The 18829-nt window shown below is 42.5% G+C and overlaps 1 protein-coding gene across 1 annotated transcript; it reads right to left on the reverse strand.

Annotated features, from left to right (window-relative positions):
• Positions 1 to 433: 433 nt before the first annotated feature.
• On the reverse strand, positions 434 to 1220 carry LOC130996276 (glycine-rich RNA-binding protein RZ1C-like). Its single transcript, XM_057921789.1, has 2 exons — positions 951 to 1220; positions 434 to 846 (listed from the first exon to the last, which is right to left on the reverse strand). The coding sequence occupies exons 1-2, from the start codon at positions 1198 to 1200 to the stop codon at positions 815 to 817; spliced, it is 282 nt and encodes a 93-aa protein (XP_057777772.1). The 5' UTR covers positions 1201 to 1220; the 3' UTR covers positions 434 to 814.
• Between the last annotated feature and the right edge of the window lie 17609 nt (positions 1221 to 18829).

An 18829-nucleotide genomic window follows, 5' to 3' on the forward strand; every position in this document is an offset into this window, starting at 1 on the left:
ACCTGGTGCAGTCAATTGGGATGTAATCCCACATTCCGACAAGTACTGTAAGAATTCGTTTCCGAGGTATTCGCCACCGCGATCAGACCGCAATGACTTGATAGATTTACCCCTCCTCTTCTCCACTTCTGCCTTGAATTCTTTGAATTTCTCAAAGCATTCAGACTTGCGTTGAAGTAGATAAATATACCCATATCTTGAGTAATCGTCAATGAAAGTGACGAAGTACTCATACCCTCCACGAGCTCTAGTGGACATCGGTCCACACAAGTCAGAGTGAATCAATTCTAACACATGCGAGGCCTTATTCCCCTTGGCCTTGAAAGGCCTTGCCGTCATCTTTCCCTCTATACAGGATTCGCAGGTTCTAAATGGAACAGCTTGAAAGTCTTTCAAGACTCCATTTGAAACGAGCCTTTGGATCCTATTTAGATTGATGTGGCCTAACCTTAGGTGCCATGCATGTGTATATTGTTCATGAGAATAATACTTCCTCTTATTCGGATTTGGAAGGATTTGTGATGTAGATGCAACATGGACAGAGTTGTTAATTGGACATGTAATAGTATAGAGAGAATTGTTCAAAATTCCAGAACAAATAGTCTTGTTATCTCTCATGATAGAAACACCTCTATCAAAAACAACAGAATATCCATTCAAAAACAATTTTGAAACAGAAATTATGTTCCGCCGAAACTCCGGCACATATAAAATGTCTCTCAAAACTAAAATGTCATCACCAAAACATAAAGATAAATCTCCAATAGCAACAGCTGCGACCTTCGACGCATTGCCCATGGAGATGGTGATCTCATCACTTGCCAGTTCCCTTGTTGGCTTGAAGCCCTGCAAGGTGTAACAAACATGATCAGTTGCCCCCGTATCCACTACCCACGAATGAGTAGAAAACGAAGCTAAACATGTTTCAGTTACTAAAACTTGTGACGTACCTTGTCCCTTTGCCTTGAGCACTGGACAATCTTTCTTCCAATGCCCAACCTTGCCACACTTGAAGCACTTCCCCTTTTCGGTCGGCTTCTTCACACCGCCAGTAGGGCCATCTGCTTTGGCTTTACCGCTCCCACTAGCTTCATTGTCATGCTTGCCCTTTGGACCTTTCCACTTCTTTTTCCCGCCTTTCGACGAAGAAGTAGATCCCTTGGCAGCAACAAGGACCTCTTTCCCTTTACGCGAGCCCATGACTCCCTCTGCCGCAACTAGAGCATTCAATAACTCATTCAGAGTATAGTTGACCTTGCTCATAACGACATTGAGACGGAAATTCTCAAAGGATTTGGGGAGAGAGTTGAGGATGATATCGACCTTGGCTTCGCCTTCGATACCCCCTCCTAGCAGATCAAGCCTGTCAAACAGATTTGTCATATGCATGACATGATCGTGCACAGAACTGCCCTCGCTCATAACACATCCTAAGATTTCTCTCATGATGTTAAAGCGAGCAGATCTTTCAGATTCCCCATAAACCTCAGAGAGATTTAACATGATGGTCGCTGCATCGTCCATGCCTTGATGCTGGAGTTGCAAATTTTGTGACATAGTCATCATAATATAGCACTTGGCCATATTATTTGACTTGTGCCACCTTTTATGCGCCTCTCGTTCTGCATCAGTCGACCCATCAGTTAAGGCCGCGGGACGTGGAGTGGTAAGCACAAAACTGTGCTCATCAGCGTCAAGTATGTACATAATATGGCGTTTCCATTCGGTATAATTAGGACCGATGAGAGGATTGTTTGCTAGAATGTTAATAATCGGAGACATAGACATATCTGAAAGTAAACAATTAAACATGTAAGAACATGAAAAGCATATAATTCGTAACAATAATATTGTAACCTTTTGATAAAACAATATTAATGAAACCTCCAACGGCTCAAAGAATCTCATGTGTAAGCCACGTGGGGTGGACAGTTACACACGAACTCCTCAACCAGACTATTCACCTAGTCATTTAATTTCCATCCATGTCAACTTAACCTTTTGACAAAGGAAATTAATAGTTGGCACCTTAACTAGACCATATCATCATCAAGAAGGGACTTCGTGGGGAAGTTGTACATTGTACTTGATATGATATCTAAGCAATAACCACATTTTAACCTTGAAAATTAAATTCTCGAAATTAACATACTCACGCGGACCATGTCGCTTTCAATTTAATTTTCTTGGTTATCTTATTTAATACCATTCTCCAAAGTACTTATGAAAATTATACAAGTAAGCCACGTGGGGTGGACCGTTACTGCATAACTCCCACTACTTCAATGGTTTAAATATTTTTATAGAAACCTCTTCTGACAAACTTATGAGAAACAGATATGAAGTAAGCCACGTGGGGTGGACCGTTACTCATATTGCTAATCACTTTGTCTAGAGACCGCATGTGGAGGTCTAAAATAATTTTTAATTACTATAAAAATTATTAAACTGCTTAGTCTTTTTCTTTCAAAAGGTTTGTTCATGCTCAAGCACATAAACCTAAACATGCTTCTCTAGAACGCAACATGTAAATCATGCTCGCAGAATTCTAAAACATGCTTAAGAAAACGGCAAACCTACTATCATGCTCGTCTAAGCGCAATTAATAAACAAATATTAACAAGCAAAGACGTGCAAAAGCAAGTAAAGAGCATAAGGGATTAACAACCACGACATGCAAAGAACATAATTAAAGAATTAAAATTCTTCGTGACCCATTCGTGGAAACCCATTTCTAATCTATTACAATAAAACAATAGAAAAGAAATTAAAAATGGGCAAAAACAGCCCAAAAAACAGCCCAAAACTCTCCAGTCCAGCAATTTGGGCTTAAAAGCCGCGGCCCAGCCGCCCAGCCCGTTAGGAGCAGCCCAGAACCGCAAGGAGCAGCCCAGACCCGCCTCAGGACCCGTCGACCCGCCTCAGGACCCGTCTGACCCGCCACCGACCCGCGTCTGGGTTTAGGGTTTGGGAACCCTTTTCGCGCCGCCTAGGGCTTTCTGCTGCCAAGAGCGGCGCCGCTGCCTGCCATCTTCTCCGGTCGGCAGCCTCCAGCAGCAGGTCCTCGGCGCCTCCAGCATGCTCCTTCGCGCAGCCCAGGTAGCAGCAGGCCCCCGGCGTAGAGAAACAGCAGCGGCAGCAGCGGCTGTGCGCCGCCCGCTGGGCGCGCAGCGCGCAAAGCGCGCAGGCGCGGCCCCGAGCGCGCGTAGCCCCTGCCGCCTGCTTCCTCGCTCTCGCCCGACCTGCACACCACCAGCAGCCCACGCAGGAGCCCTGCACAGCACCCTCGGCGTCTCCAGCAGCAGACCTCGGCGTGGGCGGAACAGCAGCAACGGCAGCGGCAGTGCGTCGCCCGCCAGGCACGCCGCGCGTACAGCGCGCAGGCGCTGCCCAGGCGCGCGCTGCCCCCTCCCCTCGGCAAACAGCCTCATCCCCGTTCTTCGTGTTCTTCGTTTGTTCTCCAAAATTACAGATTACAACAGAAAAACGAATACAATTCGAAAATCTAATCTAACCACGGATTTTCTCGTGGTGGAAAAACAATTACAACGTCAAACCGACGTATCCCACGAATCAACGAATCACGAAGAACAACAGCAGTTAAAAACAACGCATATTATTAATCGTACACAAATTAATAATAGAGCCAAGAAATTAATCCTGGGCTCTGATACCAATTGAAGGAATATTAAATTGAATTAATACTCGATTGCCCGATGATCGTTTCTTGGATTATTATTAATTCATCATACAACGATTAATTCCTAACATGCTCCTATGAATTTAACAGCTGCACACAGGTGTTAGGAAAACTTACTTGAGAATCGGATGCACAGATGATTGATGATCGTGTCGAATGATTCAGACTCCAGCTCTGATCTTCTCGACTGTATCCCGCTCAATTCCCAACGTTGGATGGACAACGAGCTATGGAAATTCCCAAGACAGAATGCCTCACACGATTTCCTGCGCCCCCCTCTGCTCTCAAAACCCTAATTTTTATCAGTGTATTTTCCTGAGAGCTGACAGCTGTATTTAATAGAGAATTAAATACGTATGGGGCGCTTCTTTCTTTGTGATAGGCGATTTCTGCCCTACTTGGGCTAGGAGACATTGGGCCAGCCCAGGGACCAGATACAAGGAATAAAGATGGGCCTCAAATAAATTAATTTATCTATGGTCAGCCCAGACCATAATTAATTTATAAATATCAGTTCATTCCACTAGAGAACCGATACTGACTTACCCCTTTATTGCCGGTGATGAGTCGGGGCTTGTATTTAGACTTATTAAATCTCCGTATTTAAAATATCCGACATCCATTAATTAATTAGAGCTCTGACAGCTTAAATTAATTAATCTCTTAATAATTCCTTAAGCAGTACCACTCAATCTTTATTATTACGCCTGAACTTAATCAACCTGCAGGGTTTAGCGTAATAAACCTTATTGAGCTCCTTAAGGGGATGTCATTATCCTATACCGGATACGGGTACTAATACAGATAGTCAAATATCATATATTAACCGCTATCACCCAAGATACAGAGTACTCGAGTTAGTATTTAACTCTCGCCCATAGTAAGTCAAAGTGATATACGAATTAACATATATCTGAATACTTATTAGTATTAAGATTTATGAGTCACCGAGATCTTGATTCTTCACTTAAGTCAGATAGAAGAATACATCTCAACTGTTGGTCCTATCAATACGTAATGACGTACCAGTATAGACAAGTAGCCAAGACAAACTACTTCCATCTATACTGCAGCCTAAACCAATAACTTGTCCTAGAGTTATTTCGGCTGTGATCATATTATATCTCTTAAGGTTAAATATCAGTTCATTCCACTAGAGAACCGATACTGACTTACCCCTTTATTGCCGGTGATGAGTCGGGGCTTGTATTTAGACTTATTAAATCTCCGTATTTAAAATATCCGACATCCATTAATTAATTAGAGCTCTGACAGCTTAAATTAATTAATCTCTTAATAATTCCTTAAGCAGTACCACTCAATCTTTATTATTACGCCTGAACTTAATCAACCTGCAGGGTTTAGCGTAATAAACCTTATTGAGCTCCTTAAGGGGATGTCATTATCCTATACCGGATACGGGTACTAATACAGATAGTCAAATATCATATATTAACCGCTATCACCCAAGATACAGAGTACTCGAGTTAGTATTTAACTCTCGCCCATAGTAAGTCAAAGTGATATACGAATTAACATATATATCTGAATACTTATTAGTATTAAGATTTATGAGTCACCGAGATCTTGATTCTTCACTTAAGTCAGATAGAAGAATACATCTCAACTGTTGGTCCTATCAATACGTAATGACGTACCAGTATAGACAAGTAGCCAAGACAAACTACTTCCATCTATACTGCAGCCTAAACCAATAACTTGTCCTAGAGTTATTTCGGCTGTGATCATATTATATCTCTTAAGGTTATTCCAATTATATGGTCTTCTGTGATCTACAACACACCATATAATCTACTTATACAGAGATAAAGAACATACATATGCAATCATGAACACAATCAGATAGGAGATAAGAATAGTGAATAACAGGAATCATTGTATACAAGCATAAAGTTCTTGCTTTCAGTATACAAATCCAACACACGGCGGCGCCGTGCCACAGCGGCCGCCGTCCCACCCCCCAAGCCCAGCCCAGCCCGAACATCCCAGCCCGGCCCGCCCTTCCCCTTAAAAACAACCTAAACCCTAAATCCTCATACCCGCCCCCCTCATCAGCCACCCGCCTCCTCACTCTCCCTCTCTTCCCTCGTCAACCTCCTCACCACCACGCACCACCACCAAACGCCGTACTCCACCACCCTAAGCCACCACTGCCAGCCCACATCCACCATCACCATCACCACCCCCCCACTGCCACCCACCGCCCTCTCTTCCCACCGCTGCCCACCAAACTCCACCACCACCCATCAGCCGTCTCCACCTCTACCGGCCTCCATCCCAACCGCCACTGCAGCCGCCGCCACCACACAGTCACCACCGCAACCACCGACGCCGAGCTGCCCCGCCACCATCTTCAGCAGACCACGGCCGCCGCCGTCCGCACATCCGCCGCCGTGCTCCACAGCCGCCGCCGTCCTCCACCACCGCCGCCGTCTGCACTACCTCCGCCGTTCACCTCCATCCACCTCATCCCATGGCGCCTCTCACCACCTACAAGCGACGCCGCCACCTCGTAGTCGACGAAGACGAGGATGAGGCCCCGCCTAGCCCTCCGGCCTCTTCTAGCCGCCAGCCGGCCTCTTCCAGCCGCCAGCCGGCCTCTTCTAGCCGCCAGCCGGCTTCGCCTATCCCCCGCCCTCCCTCACCACCGAAGGACATCCGGCATGTCTATAATGCTCCTTTTGCTATCTTTGAAGACTGGGAGGGCACTCGATGGAAGGCCCTGAAAGGGAAGAAGGTTACTCAGCCTCGATGTCTCGATTGGCCACTGCTCCGAAGGGTGCAACTTGACCAAGACATAACGACACATTTGAAGAGTTTGGGACTCTTCAAGTTTTCTCAAACCACGCCGCCGGGTTTGCTTCCATTGCACTTGGAGTTCCTTTGCACTCTCAACATGACCGCCGACAAGTCCCAGCTACATTGCCGCATGCTCAATACGCCATGCGTCGTCACCTACGGGATCATGAGTGAAGCCTTTGGGTTTCACTCGAAGCGATTGAAGGGACTCCCGGATACGTGGGTACCGGCTAATGCTTGGAAAGAACTGACTGGATTGCCCACTTGGACCGGCCAGGGTGCTCCGAGCAACCAACTCATTGACGCCGACATCGGCGTGCTCCACAAGTTCCTGTCATTCTACATTCTGGGCAAAGAGCAGGCGAACAAAGTCAATGAGACCGAACTCTATATGCTATGGTGTGCAAAGCGAAAGAAAAAGATTGACGCCACAACCGTCATCTGGAACCAGCTTCACAGCATGGCCCGGTATGGGGGTTTCAAGCCTTCCCTGAGCCCCATCTCTACCGCCCTGGCCCTCCATTTCGGCCTCTTCCCGCCGACCCAGGTCCCCGCACACCTGCGCGCCTCTGAGACAAGGGCGATTGATCACTCTGAGCTCAAGACATTTGTGGCCAAAGACTTCACCATCATTCCACAGGCCAAACGCCCCAAAGTCCGTTCCATTTTGCAGCAATTCCAACGGGGCGAGGGCACGTCATCCTCGGCGCGCCATGTCGTAGATGACAATGATGAGGATGATGATGAGGCGGAGTACGAGGAACCTGTGCCACCACCTGCTTTCGTTTATGATCCTGAGGCCGGCTCCTCAAATGCCTTTCAGCAGTTTCAGGCCCATTTTGACGAGTCCTTTGGCCAGTTCCGCCAGGAGGTCTCCTCCCGTTTTGATTCAGTAGAGGACTCGGTGGGCGGCATCTATGCTAGGATTGACGACATTTATGGTCATCTGGACCATCTTGGTGGTTATGTGACGCCCATGCATGCACAGTTGGGCGACGTCTACGGCCAGGTGAACACCATTGGCGGAGAGGTCACGCGCTTGCGTGAACAAGTGTCGTCATATGATGCTCGGTTTGCCCAATACAACCAGGGCCTCACTGACACCAACCAGGGAATCACCGACACCAACTACTACCTCGCCGACCTAGAGAGACAGTGGGCCGCCTTCTCGTTGCAGAACCAGGACCAGTTCTGGCACCCTCCCCCGGGCCCCCCTCGGGGCCCCAACTGAGCATTCCTTTTACCCACTTTTGTACATTTTTTTTTTATTTTTTTTTTTCCTTTTTTCCTTTGTTTTCTTTTCTTTCTTGTTTTTTGCTGTCTTCTTGTGTGGGTTTCTCTGGTTGCTCGTTTTACAGGTTGTGGTCGCCGCCCTCTCTACCGCCGTCGCCGTGTTGGTTGCACTCCTATCCAGGGATGTTCTTACACTCTCTCTTTCTTTTTGTGCCCTGAGGACAGTGCATGTTTTTCTCTGTGGGGGAGGGGCGTGATTTATGAGTTTGGGGGTTTTATGGTTCTGTCTTGGTTGCGTTGTTGGTTGTGCCGCATGCGGTTTTTCATGATGCTTTATCTTTGCGTTGCATGCTTGGTTGTGTTTTCCTGTTTTGCTTGTCTTGGGGCGAATGGTCCCCTTCTCTTGTTTTCTTGCCTGTTCTTAAGTACATCACATGATTGATAGTGATTCACTGGCGATTCGGGATTGTGTTTGTTTGGTTTGTTGTCCTTGTTTTTCTTGATTGATGTGTTCTCATTGAAGTGTAAGTAGCTTAAGGTTTTGGTGCAATACCCTGTTGAGCAACTCTTGACGTGATTTGTCTGGTAGATGCTAAGGGGAGTGTTTTCAGTGCAATTACCTAATATCTGTCTCTGTTTTGAATTGTTTGGTTGGTTGTTGAGTTTCTGATAGCCTGGGTCTCTGCTCCTCTAATGATTTCATTATGAGCATGGGTAACCACACGAGAACATTTTGGATCACCCCCAAAAGTTCAATCTCGTGAATTATGGCCCATCTATTAAGAGCGAAAATAACTTAACCCCAAAAAAAAAAAAAATGAGGAGAAAAATGAAAGAATATGAAAAAGGAATGAGACATGATTGTAAAGGAAATTGCATTAGGAAATTCACCCTTAGCGGAGAATTGGGTCTGATCGGATTGAGTTGTATCACCTTGTTGTTGCACTTTTAAATCTTAGCTTTGAACACTTGATTGGGGGACATTGATTTCTTGGAGAACTTGGATTGGTTTGTGTTTGCTTGGTGAGAAGAATCGCTTGTGGGTTTTCTTTCGATTTTGTGTTTGTTGCTTGAGGACAAGCAAGGATTTAAGTGTGGGGGGGTTGTTTACCTCGTTTTTGGGTGATCTTTGCTTGTGTTTCGGCTGTGCATTCGAGCATGTTTCATGACTTTTTGCTCTATATTTCACATGCTCGATGATCTTTTTGGGTTTACTGTCGTCGTGTGCAGGATTCGAGAGTTGTCAAGTTTTTCAGCATCGTTTGGAGATTTTTTCGAAGGCAGCCCCACGGCCGCCGCCGTGCCACGGCGGCCGCCGCCTAGACGGCGGCCGCGGCCCCACGGCGCGGGCCGTGCCTATTTTTGGATGATCCTGCGAAAGGCCATCACGGCGGCGCCGTCCCACGGCGGCCGCCGTCCACGGCGCCGCCGTCTCACGGCAGCCGCCGCCGCTGTTCAAATCCGGCAGTTACAAAAATTCGTATAAAAACCCATTTTTAGGGTTTTACTTGATACCTTCGAACACAGCAGCCTCTAGGGCGATTTTCCACTATTTTCCTTTGGTTTTTAGAGATTCTAAACATCAATTTTCGTGCTCGGATTCATTGGATTGTCGTTGCTTGATCGTTTCATTCCGTTGGATTTGTTTCACTCGGATCACTACGTTTGTAAGAACTCAATTGTTTCTCTTGGTTATATGAATCCTTTAGTTTATTTGAATCTTTATTTTATGCTTTTGATAAATGTGATGATTGGAGATCATTGTTGTTGAGTTTTGATAATCTACGTGATTCGTAGTTCGTTGCTATTGCTTACGCTTTTCCTTCCTTGTTGGTGAATGTTTAGAGATTTCTTTTATGGTGATTAAGGTTTTCATTGTGCTTGAATCGAATGCTTGATTTAGTTTTCATGCTTTGGTTTCAAATTGATTGAAGATTTTGAATATGATCGTTTGTTTAAAGCTCTAGATTAAAACCCTAGTTGATTGGTTTAATGCTCAATTGCATGTTCTTAGTTCTTATATGTTTTCTACGTTAGTTAATGTTTACTGTTCTTCTGTTTATGCCTTGGTGATTAGAGAGCGAGTTAGTGACAGACCCAATTACCCGATTAGAGTGTTTAGATTTCCTTTCAGTTCTCGTGAGCAATACGATTAAAGCCCTGCTAAGTCTTCCTTGTGAGACGACTTGAGTCACCTTACCACCCTAGGACGACCTCGTATAAATTCGAGTCCATCCGTTAGGTGTTTTTGGATGAGTCAAGCGCTCTTGCACCCGGTTCGAGCCCCGCTATTCGTGCCCCCTCCCCATCGCCTCTGGTCTTTTGTCTCACACCCAACTTAAAGAAGAAAATGTAAGACATGTGCTATGCACACACATTATTATTATTTTTTAATTGCAAAATTTGTCTATAAATACTACTCATTTTATTTTAATGTTAATTTTAATTTTAATAAAATATTCAATTTTAAGATTGAAGATGTTAATTTGTATAAAATGAAAATGAAAATTTTGGAGCCTCTTCCTATAGAAGGGTGACTCTTAATGACGAACACCCTCTTGTAGCCTCCAAATAAGTTATGCCATGGTGAATGTTGTTATGATAAATGAAATTATCTTAATGAGGATCAAAGTGAATACGGATGGCTCGGCTTTGGGGGCCCCTGGAAGCATTGCTGAGGGTGGTGTTTATCGGGACAATTGGGGCTGGGTCAGTGGTGGCTTCCACTTTAAAGGCGGTATCGGTTTTGCTTATGAGGCAGAGCTTCTTACGACGATTTATGCAGTGACTATTGTGCATACTAGGGGGTGGCTTTCTCTGTGGATTGAACCGGATTCTTCATATATTGTCAACTTGTTAAAGTCTAGCTCTCATGATGTCCCTTGGCATTTCATTGGCTCTTGGAAAAGAACTCTTAAACTTATTTTGGATTTCCAGCTGCAAGTTTCACACATTTACAGTGAAATTGCGTGGCGGATTTAATGGCTAACCAAGCACATACGGAAGGATGGTGGCCGTTTGCTATTGATGATATCAAGGAGGAAGTTGCTAATGATATGGCTACGAATAGAAAAGTCAGGATTAAATTATGATTTTGACTGCGTCTTTTCTTCTAGCACTTGGCGGGTGCTGTTTGTGCTGCATGGGCGTGCAATTGTCTTGGTCGATTGAGCGGTTGGTGGTGCCCTCTTATATTTTTCACAGTCAATGTCTCTTCTTGATATTAATACTTCGAGGACCTAACCATGGGTTTTTTTGCGGTGTTCGGTTGGTTAGAGGTGACGGGCTGGGGCGTTTTCCATCATTTTTTCAATTTCCAGGTGCGCTTGGGATTGGGGATGGGAGAGTCAGGCCTCTTCGGTTGCTCTGCGACAATATTGGTTTCCGGCGACGAGTTCTTTTTTGGGAATCATCGGTTGATTTCGTGTATCGAGATGATTTTTGGGGTGTCTTGGACCGCTTCTTTCTTCGAACAGGTGGTGAGCTCTTACTTATGTTTGCATGGGGTGGGCGTTCTCTGCATGGCAGCGGAGTTCGGGTTTTTTGCGGCGTTCAGATAGTTAGAGGTGACGGGCCGGGGCGTTCTCCATCACTTTTTCAATTTCCAGGTGCGCTTGGGATTGGGGATAGGAGAGTCGGGTCTCTTTATTTGCTACGTAGCAATGTTGGTTGCCGACGTTGAGTTCTCTTTTGGGAATCTTCTGCTGAATTCGTGCATTGAGATGATTTTGGGGGTGTCTTGGTCCGCTTCTTTCTTCGAACATGTGGTGAGCTCTTTCTTGTGCTTGCATGATGTGGGCATTCTCTGCATGGCAGCGGTGTCCTCGACCGAACGAGACCCGTTGCTGCATTGGCAGCTGCATCACGGAAGTTCTTCTCTCTTTCAAGCGTTGGGGGTTTGCTCATTTGGGGCCTTGCCGCGGTTGATGGGTAGCTGGTGCGGTCCTGTTTGGTTGCTCACTTTTCGTTGGGCGTGAGTCTTCACAGCAGATTGGGTGCTCATTGTTGGGTGGAGCTTTTTTTGTTGTTTGTTTGCAGAGTCTTTTCTGTTTTGGTTCTTGGTTTTGTTGGTTTTCTTTTTCGTGTTTGGGAGCCGAGGCTATTTGGGGGCAATGGTACGGCCGGAGCTCTTGAAATAGTCTCAACTCCGCTCCTTAACACTTCTTTGGACGAGTACTCTTTTTCCTTGATAAGGCTTTTCCCTTGCGGATTTCCTTATCGAGGTTTTAACGAGGCTCGTCCATTAGTCTACTTTTTTGTGCTTTCAAGGGTTCCTAGGTTTCTTTTTTCTCTTTCTTTTAATAAACGTTATTTTAATTAATGATAAATGAAATTATTATTGAAAAATAAGTTTACATTACATTTCAAACCATAATAGGAGTAAATACAGTATGACTCCACTTAGTATGTAACCCGTCGAAATTCGACGGGAATTATTTAATGTTATAATTTATAAGAAAGAAATATAGAAATTATTTCATAATTTATTTATAACTTTTAGGGATTTTCAATTGAAAAATGTGTTAACATGACATATCATACTATATATTATAATAAAAAAGTGCATACTTCATGGCTTCAATACTTTCAATTCAATAATTAATTGTCTTTTCCTTTCTTGTGTGTAAGCATTAGCAAAATAACAAAACACATGGGTACAAAAATTAATTTATGTGTGTTTGAATTCACGCTCCAAATTTTAGAGATCTACCTAATAAAGGAGAGATTATAAAATAAGGCAAATCAAAATAAAGAAATATTTAATATATTTAATAAAAATCCCACTTAAAGTTTACAACTTACTAAAAGTCACCATGATCATATATTCAAAAAGAGGTAACTTCTTGTCTAATTGGAGAAATTGCCGTGAAATAAAATAAATTCTTTTAAATTTTTTCGTTATTCTCAAATTTCAAAACTTTTACCGGCCAATATGCTCTATTTCTCCACCAATCATATTAAGGTTTCACACTTTTTCTGTCACAACTCTCCTCGTTTTAGCCTGTATTAATATTTATAATATATCAAAAAAATTAATATTCTGTAGAAGATTACTTTTTTCCTTTTCTCATGCATTCTCTCTCTCTCTCTCTCTCTCTCTCTCTCTCTCTCTCGCAAGAAATTTGACCATCTTGAGATAATATCAATCTTTTACATATAAACGAAAATATAGTTACAAAATAAACTATAGCAACTCCATGAAAATCAAAATTAGTTATCAAATGTAAAGATTAGTAGAGTAGTTTGGTTTTGAATTTGATCCTTGAACTAAGAAACATTAAGAGGCTTAACATCTATATAACGCATGTAACTCATAAAATGAGACAGCAGTTCTTCGAGAAGAGTTTGAACTACAAAGATTTGCCCCGCTGCACAAAACCAACCAAGGTCAACATAATCTATTACATTTTCAGCTTACATCTTTTCTAGCATTTCGCATATACTCACCATGAACTTGAACATTGGAACCAATTGAACAATGTCACGCGTTGATATCCTTCCACTACTGCTCTCTGATCGAAGTCCATTGTATCCTTGTTTTAGCCTGTCCATCCCGTTCCATCGATTAAATACCATCACCAAGACAATAGGAACTAACAGCCTTGGCTGCTCCATTGCTCCCCTGCAACGAGAAGTTCTGAATGAACAAAGACCAAAGGAGTAGAAATGCACAAGGAACGACAATGACAACTTAACACACAATTCATCTCTGGAATAGAGAAAGGTACCAAGTTCAAGAAATGTAGCATCTCGAATTGAAGGAAGACCTCTTTGTTTCATACAAACATTAGATCGATCAAAGAAAAATGTGCAGTCTGACTAATCAACCAAATAAAGAAACAATAACTCACGGAGAAGTTCAACATGTTAGGATAGCAAATAGAAACAGTGAAAGCACAAACATGTAGTTGCACCATGTAAAATACCAAAATTTCACCTAAGGAAAATAATGACATCAAATTAACATCTCTACCAAATATTTCCCTCTAAGTACAATCAAACATAAAACTCAAATCTGTCAAATCACCAACTCAATCACAAATAGGTTGTTAGGCAACACAAAAGGCATGACATGCCTATTCATTTTTTTGAATCAAAATTAACCAAGCTTTCATAAACATATAAATAAGTTCTAGCACTCAGAGGCAACTTTCTTTATTACCAATAGAATTAACATTTTAGCAAATTGACATTTTCTTCATATCTATCTTTTATCCCCATAAAGATCAAGTTATTATCTTATACAGCTTAAAGTTTATTGGCCAAACCATCTCCATTGAATGAAAAATCTGATACACCTGTTATTTATCTTTTCTACTATCTTATATATGTTAGTTTCTGACGAAACTCAAATTGCAGAAAGGTCCCAAAAATTTCTCCGGCTCATTAAATTATTTCTATCCTGTTCTAAAAATAAGAAAAATTATCAAAGTTTGCAGCTTTCATTTCAGTGATCGCAAATAAGTACCAAACTAAAGCAAAATGGTGATCAAGATATACAAAATTCTAGGAGCTTCAAAGAGAAAAATTGAGCTTTGTTTAAGAAGATGAAAAAACAATCATATTCTGAAATTAACATTTTTCTCAACTCTCTAGCATTGTAATCTTACTATCCCTTCAATGTGAACTTCGTAAACAACATCAAGCCCTAATTACTCTTCATTCTTGATTCATTCCATAAAAAAAATCCAATTTACAAATTTTCCTTCAGAGATATTTATCAACTATAGCAAAACAAATAACAAAAGAGCATAACAGATATGGTAGCTTAGATCTCATATTTTGTTACCCCAAAATGGATATGGTAAAAATCGTTGTACACATGCAATATGAACTTGTACATTAGTCAAATTGAAGACATTATCCACACACACACAACACATTGCATCAGTATAATGTAACTACATACTAATGATAGAGAGTGAAAGGACTAAAACTTCATAAGAAGATTAACTTGGTATAACTATATATATTTGACGATAATATAAATTTCTATTTTTTGGAAATGAAAAAGATTCTCTCCTAGCAGCTATTGATTATTATCAACGCCCAAACCACAAGATATATTATTCAGGTCAAGTAAAAGAAAATGATACATGCCACTACCAAAATATAATGTAAAAGTGTTTGCTAAGAAGGAAAAATCCATACTTGTGACGTCATAAACTATGACTACAACAGAGGAGTCTCTTATATAGCTTGGGATGAGACTTCTAAATCTCTCTTGTCCTGTAGTATCCCTGGACATGTTAGAAAATAAAGAATATCTATTTAGAAAATTGAACAATAGAGTTGTCAAAACAAAACTCGGCAATTGAAAAATAATGACTGCCAATCAGTTAATGACTGTCTTAAATTTGAATAATAACTACGCAGTAAAATGATAGCATTGAAGAAGGAAATAAGTGCAAGGAAGGATAATGACAATGTAAAGAAGAAGCTTGTGCTTTTAGTTATTTCATGGGGCCAGAATATCAAACTTACTTGGTCAGAAAGATACTTGGAACTGAATGAACCAAAAAACAAACACAACCTATTATTTTCACCATCAATAGTCAGCACTCTATCTCGGTATATGAATAAAGATAAAGAAACAATCATCCCCAATCAATATAATAAAACATTGTTTTACAATAAATTGCAATAACAGACTCATAGTCTGTACTCTATCCAGTATATGAAAACGACAGACAAAATAATATGATCCACGCAAATTCAAGCAATACTATTATTAAACTGCGATTATATATAAAAGAAGAAAAAGAAAAGACCTAAAGAAATCATTGAGAGCACAAGAAAAGCAGACTAAGGGCCGAGCCTCGTTAAAACCTTCCTATGGAAAACCCAAAGGAAAAACCGTAAAAAGGAAAAAGAGTACTCGTCTAAACGACAAAAAAGACCAAAAAAAAGGAAGAGCGGAAGGGAAAGTTTCAGGAACTCCGGCCTAACCATCATCCCCAAACAATCCCGGCTCAAAGCCAACAAAAACCAAAACAAAGACCAAAACAGCTCGGAAGGCAAAAGGCCGGTGAGACGCCGTCGCCAAAAGCCCAAACCGAACAAACCAAAAAACTAAGCAAACAGAAAAATGAAGCATACGGCCGGTTATACGCCGTCGCCGTAAGCACCCCCACAACCCAAAAACCAAGCCAAAGGAAGTCGGCTCAACCCGACCAAACTCCACGAAGAAACTAGAAGCAAAAGTTTCGGCCGGTGAGATGCCGTCGCCAGAAACTTACGCTCCTCAAACGCTCAAACCGAAGAGACAATCCAGAAGTAAGTAGAAACAGTAGTTACACGGCCGGTTAGGTGCCGTCGCCGCAAACATCCCTACTTCCTACTAAAAGACCGCGCAATGCCAAACTCAGCACTGGATCAACCTTTGAGCTATGTTGCTCTTGTCTCTGCTCAATCCTTGGAGCCGCTCTGTTCTGGTAACTGAGCTGCTCTGCTCTGGTAACAACTCTGACCTCATAGTTGTGCTCTGGTAACAAGTCTGCTCTGGTAACAGCTCTGCTCTGGTCTCTGCCTGTGAGCTGCTTTGATCTGGTCTTCAAAGCTGCTATGCTCAGGTATCTGCTCTGACAACTACAAAGATCCGCGCTAAGCTGCTCTGCTCTGGTAACAACTCTGACCTCATAGTTGTGCTCTGGTAACAGCTCTGCTCTGGTAGCAGTTCTGCTCTGGTATCTGCCTGTGAGCTGCTCTGATCTAGTCTTCAGAGCACAGACCTGCTCTGCTCTGGTCTCTGCCTGTGAGCTGCTCTGATCTGGTCTTCAGAGCTGCTATGCTCAGGTATCTGCCCTGACAACTACAAAGATCCGCGCTGAACTCTGCACTTACCTTTGATATGTTCTGCTCTGGTCTCATAACTTAACACGAACGGTGCTATGCGTTGACATATCAAGAGACACCACATGTTTAATCTCATCCAAATCGTAAGGCCACCAACCTTCGTTTCGATCCAAGTTGGCCATCAAATCAGCCTGCTTGTTGCCTTCCCGATAAATATTTGAGACTTGAAATTGGAAGTCATCAAGAAGCCTTAAAGAATTCTTCCAAGCCCCCAGAAAGCGCCAAGGCACTTCGACCGACCGAGTCTGAATAAGACGAACAATATAAGTTGAATCAGCTTCGACCCAGAGTTGCCGCCAACCACGATGGTGAGGTATGTCAATAGCATGAATAACAACGAGGAGTTCAGCCACAAAAGCAAAACCGTTGCCCCCTTTAAAGTGGAAACAAAACCCAACCCCAATTATCTCTAAGCACCCCACCCGCAGCGATAATGCCCGGGGCACCCATCGCCGAGCCATCCGTGTTTACTTTAATCCAGCTGCCCACCGGTAGCCACCAATGAACTTCAATCATCATCGGGGGTGGCCGAGCCCGAGTCGCCACACCAATGCGACGAAGAATAAGGTAGTCATTCCAAGAGTTATTAGAATAACCAAGTCTAGAGAACTGAGATTCCATCTCTTTGAAGGTGACTTTAAAGAAACTCAAAAGCATCTTCGGATGAAACTCCTTCTCATTGAAGGTGGCTTGATTGCGGCAGTCCCAAATTTTCCAAACCATATTAATAACCGCCGCTTTCCAGAAAGCCGACACCAATGGACTAAACTCCACATTCCACGAGGAAACTAAGAAGGTGTGAATATCCGAACTCCTATCCAAATCTTGTTTATCAAACCAAGTCAGAATCTCCATCCAAGAAGAACGAATACCAGAGCACTCCCAAAAAAGGTGCGTCAAATTCTCCTCAGCCTTACCGCATAAAATACAACGATTAGGGCCCTGAATCCCCCTTTTGCCAAGGCTATCCTGAAGGAATATTAAACCGAATTAATACTCGATTTACCCGAAGATCGTTTCTTGGATTATTATTAATTTATCATACAACGATTAATCCCTAACATGCCCCTATGAATTTAAGTGCTGCACGTTGGAGTTCAGAAATACCTGAAGAATTCAGAAGAATTCGTCAAACTCGCAGCTGAACAGACCAGTCAGCTTCAAGCCTTCGTTTGAAGCCTCAAACGTCCTCAAATCGTATTTCACCCAGAAATACGACTTCTTTATGTTCGAGAGAGCTTTCCGTGGCCGCCTGTGTCGCCTGAATCGGAGGTCTGTGGAGGAAGTTATGGCCGTTCTCCCGAAACTGCCAGAACTTGATTTCCTGCGAAAATCTGACTCCAGCTCAGATCTTCTGAACTGTATCCCGCTCAACTTTCACCGTTGGATGGACAACGTTCTATGAAAGTCCCAAGAGAGAATCTGCTTACACGTTCTGGCGCCTCTCTGCTCTCTCAAAACCCTAATTAATTAGTGTGTATTTTCTTGAGAGCAGACAGTTGTATTTAAATAAATAAATACGTGTGGGCGCCAGTTTCTAAGTGTTAGGCGTTTTCTCCCTCTGCTACGACAAGGAGACTTTGGGCCAGTCCAGGGACCAGATACAAGGAATAAAGATGGGCATCAAATAAATTAATTCTCCATGGTCAGCCCAGACCATAATTAATTTATAAATATTAGTTCATTCCACTAGAGAACCAATACTGACTTACTCATTTATTGCCGGTGATGAGTCGGAGCTTGTATTTAGACTTATTAAATCTCCGTATTTAAAATATCCGACATACATTAATTAATTAGAGCTCTGACAGCTTAAATTAATTAATCTCTTTGTAATCCTTAAGCAGTACCACTCAAACCTTATTATTGCACCTGAAATTAATCAACCTGCAGGGTTTAACACAATAAACCTTATTGAGCTCCTTAAGGGGATGTCATTATCCTATACCGGATACGGGTACTAATACAGATAACCAAATATCATATATTGACCGCTATCACCCAAGATACAGAGTACTCAAGTTACTATATAACTCTCACCAATAGTAAGTCAAAGTGATATACGAATCAACATATATATTTGAAATCTTATTAGTATTAAGATTCTATTAAGTCACCGAGATCTTTGATTCTTCACTTAAGTCAGACACAAGAATACATCTCACTGTGGTCCTATCAATACGTTATGATGTACCAGTATAGACAAGTAGTCAAGACAAA

This window comes from Salvia miltiorrhiza, chromosome 7 (genome assembly GCF_028751815.1).
Source record: "Salvia miltiorrhiza cultivar Shanhuang (shh) chromosome 7, IMPLAD_Smil_shh, whole genome shotgun sequence".
Lineage (NCBI taxonomy): Eukaryota > Viridiplantae > Streptophyta > Magnoliopsida > Lamiales > Lamiaceae > Salvia > Salvia miltiorrhiza.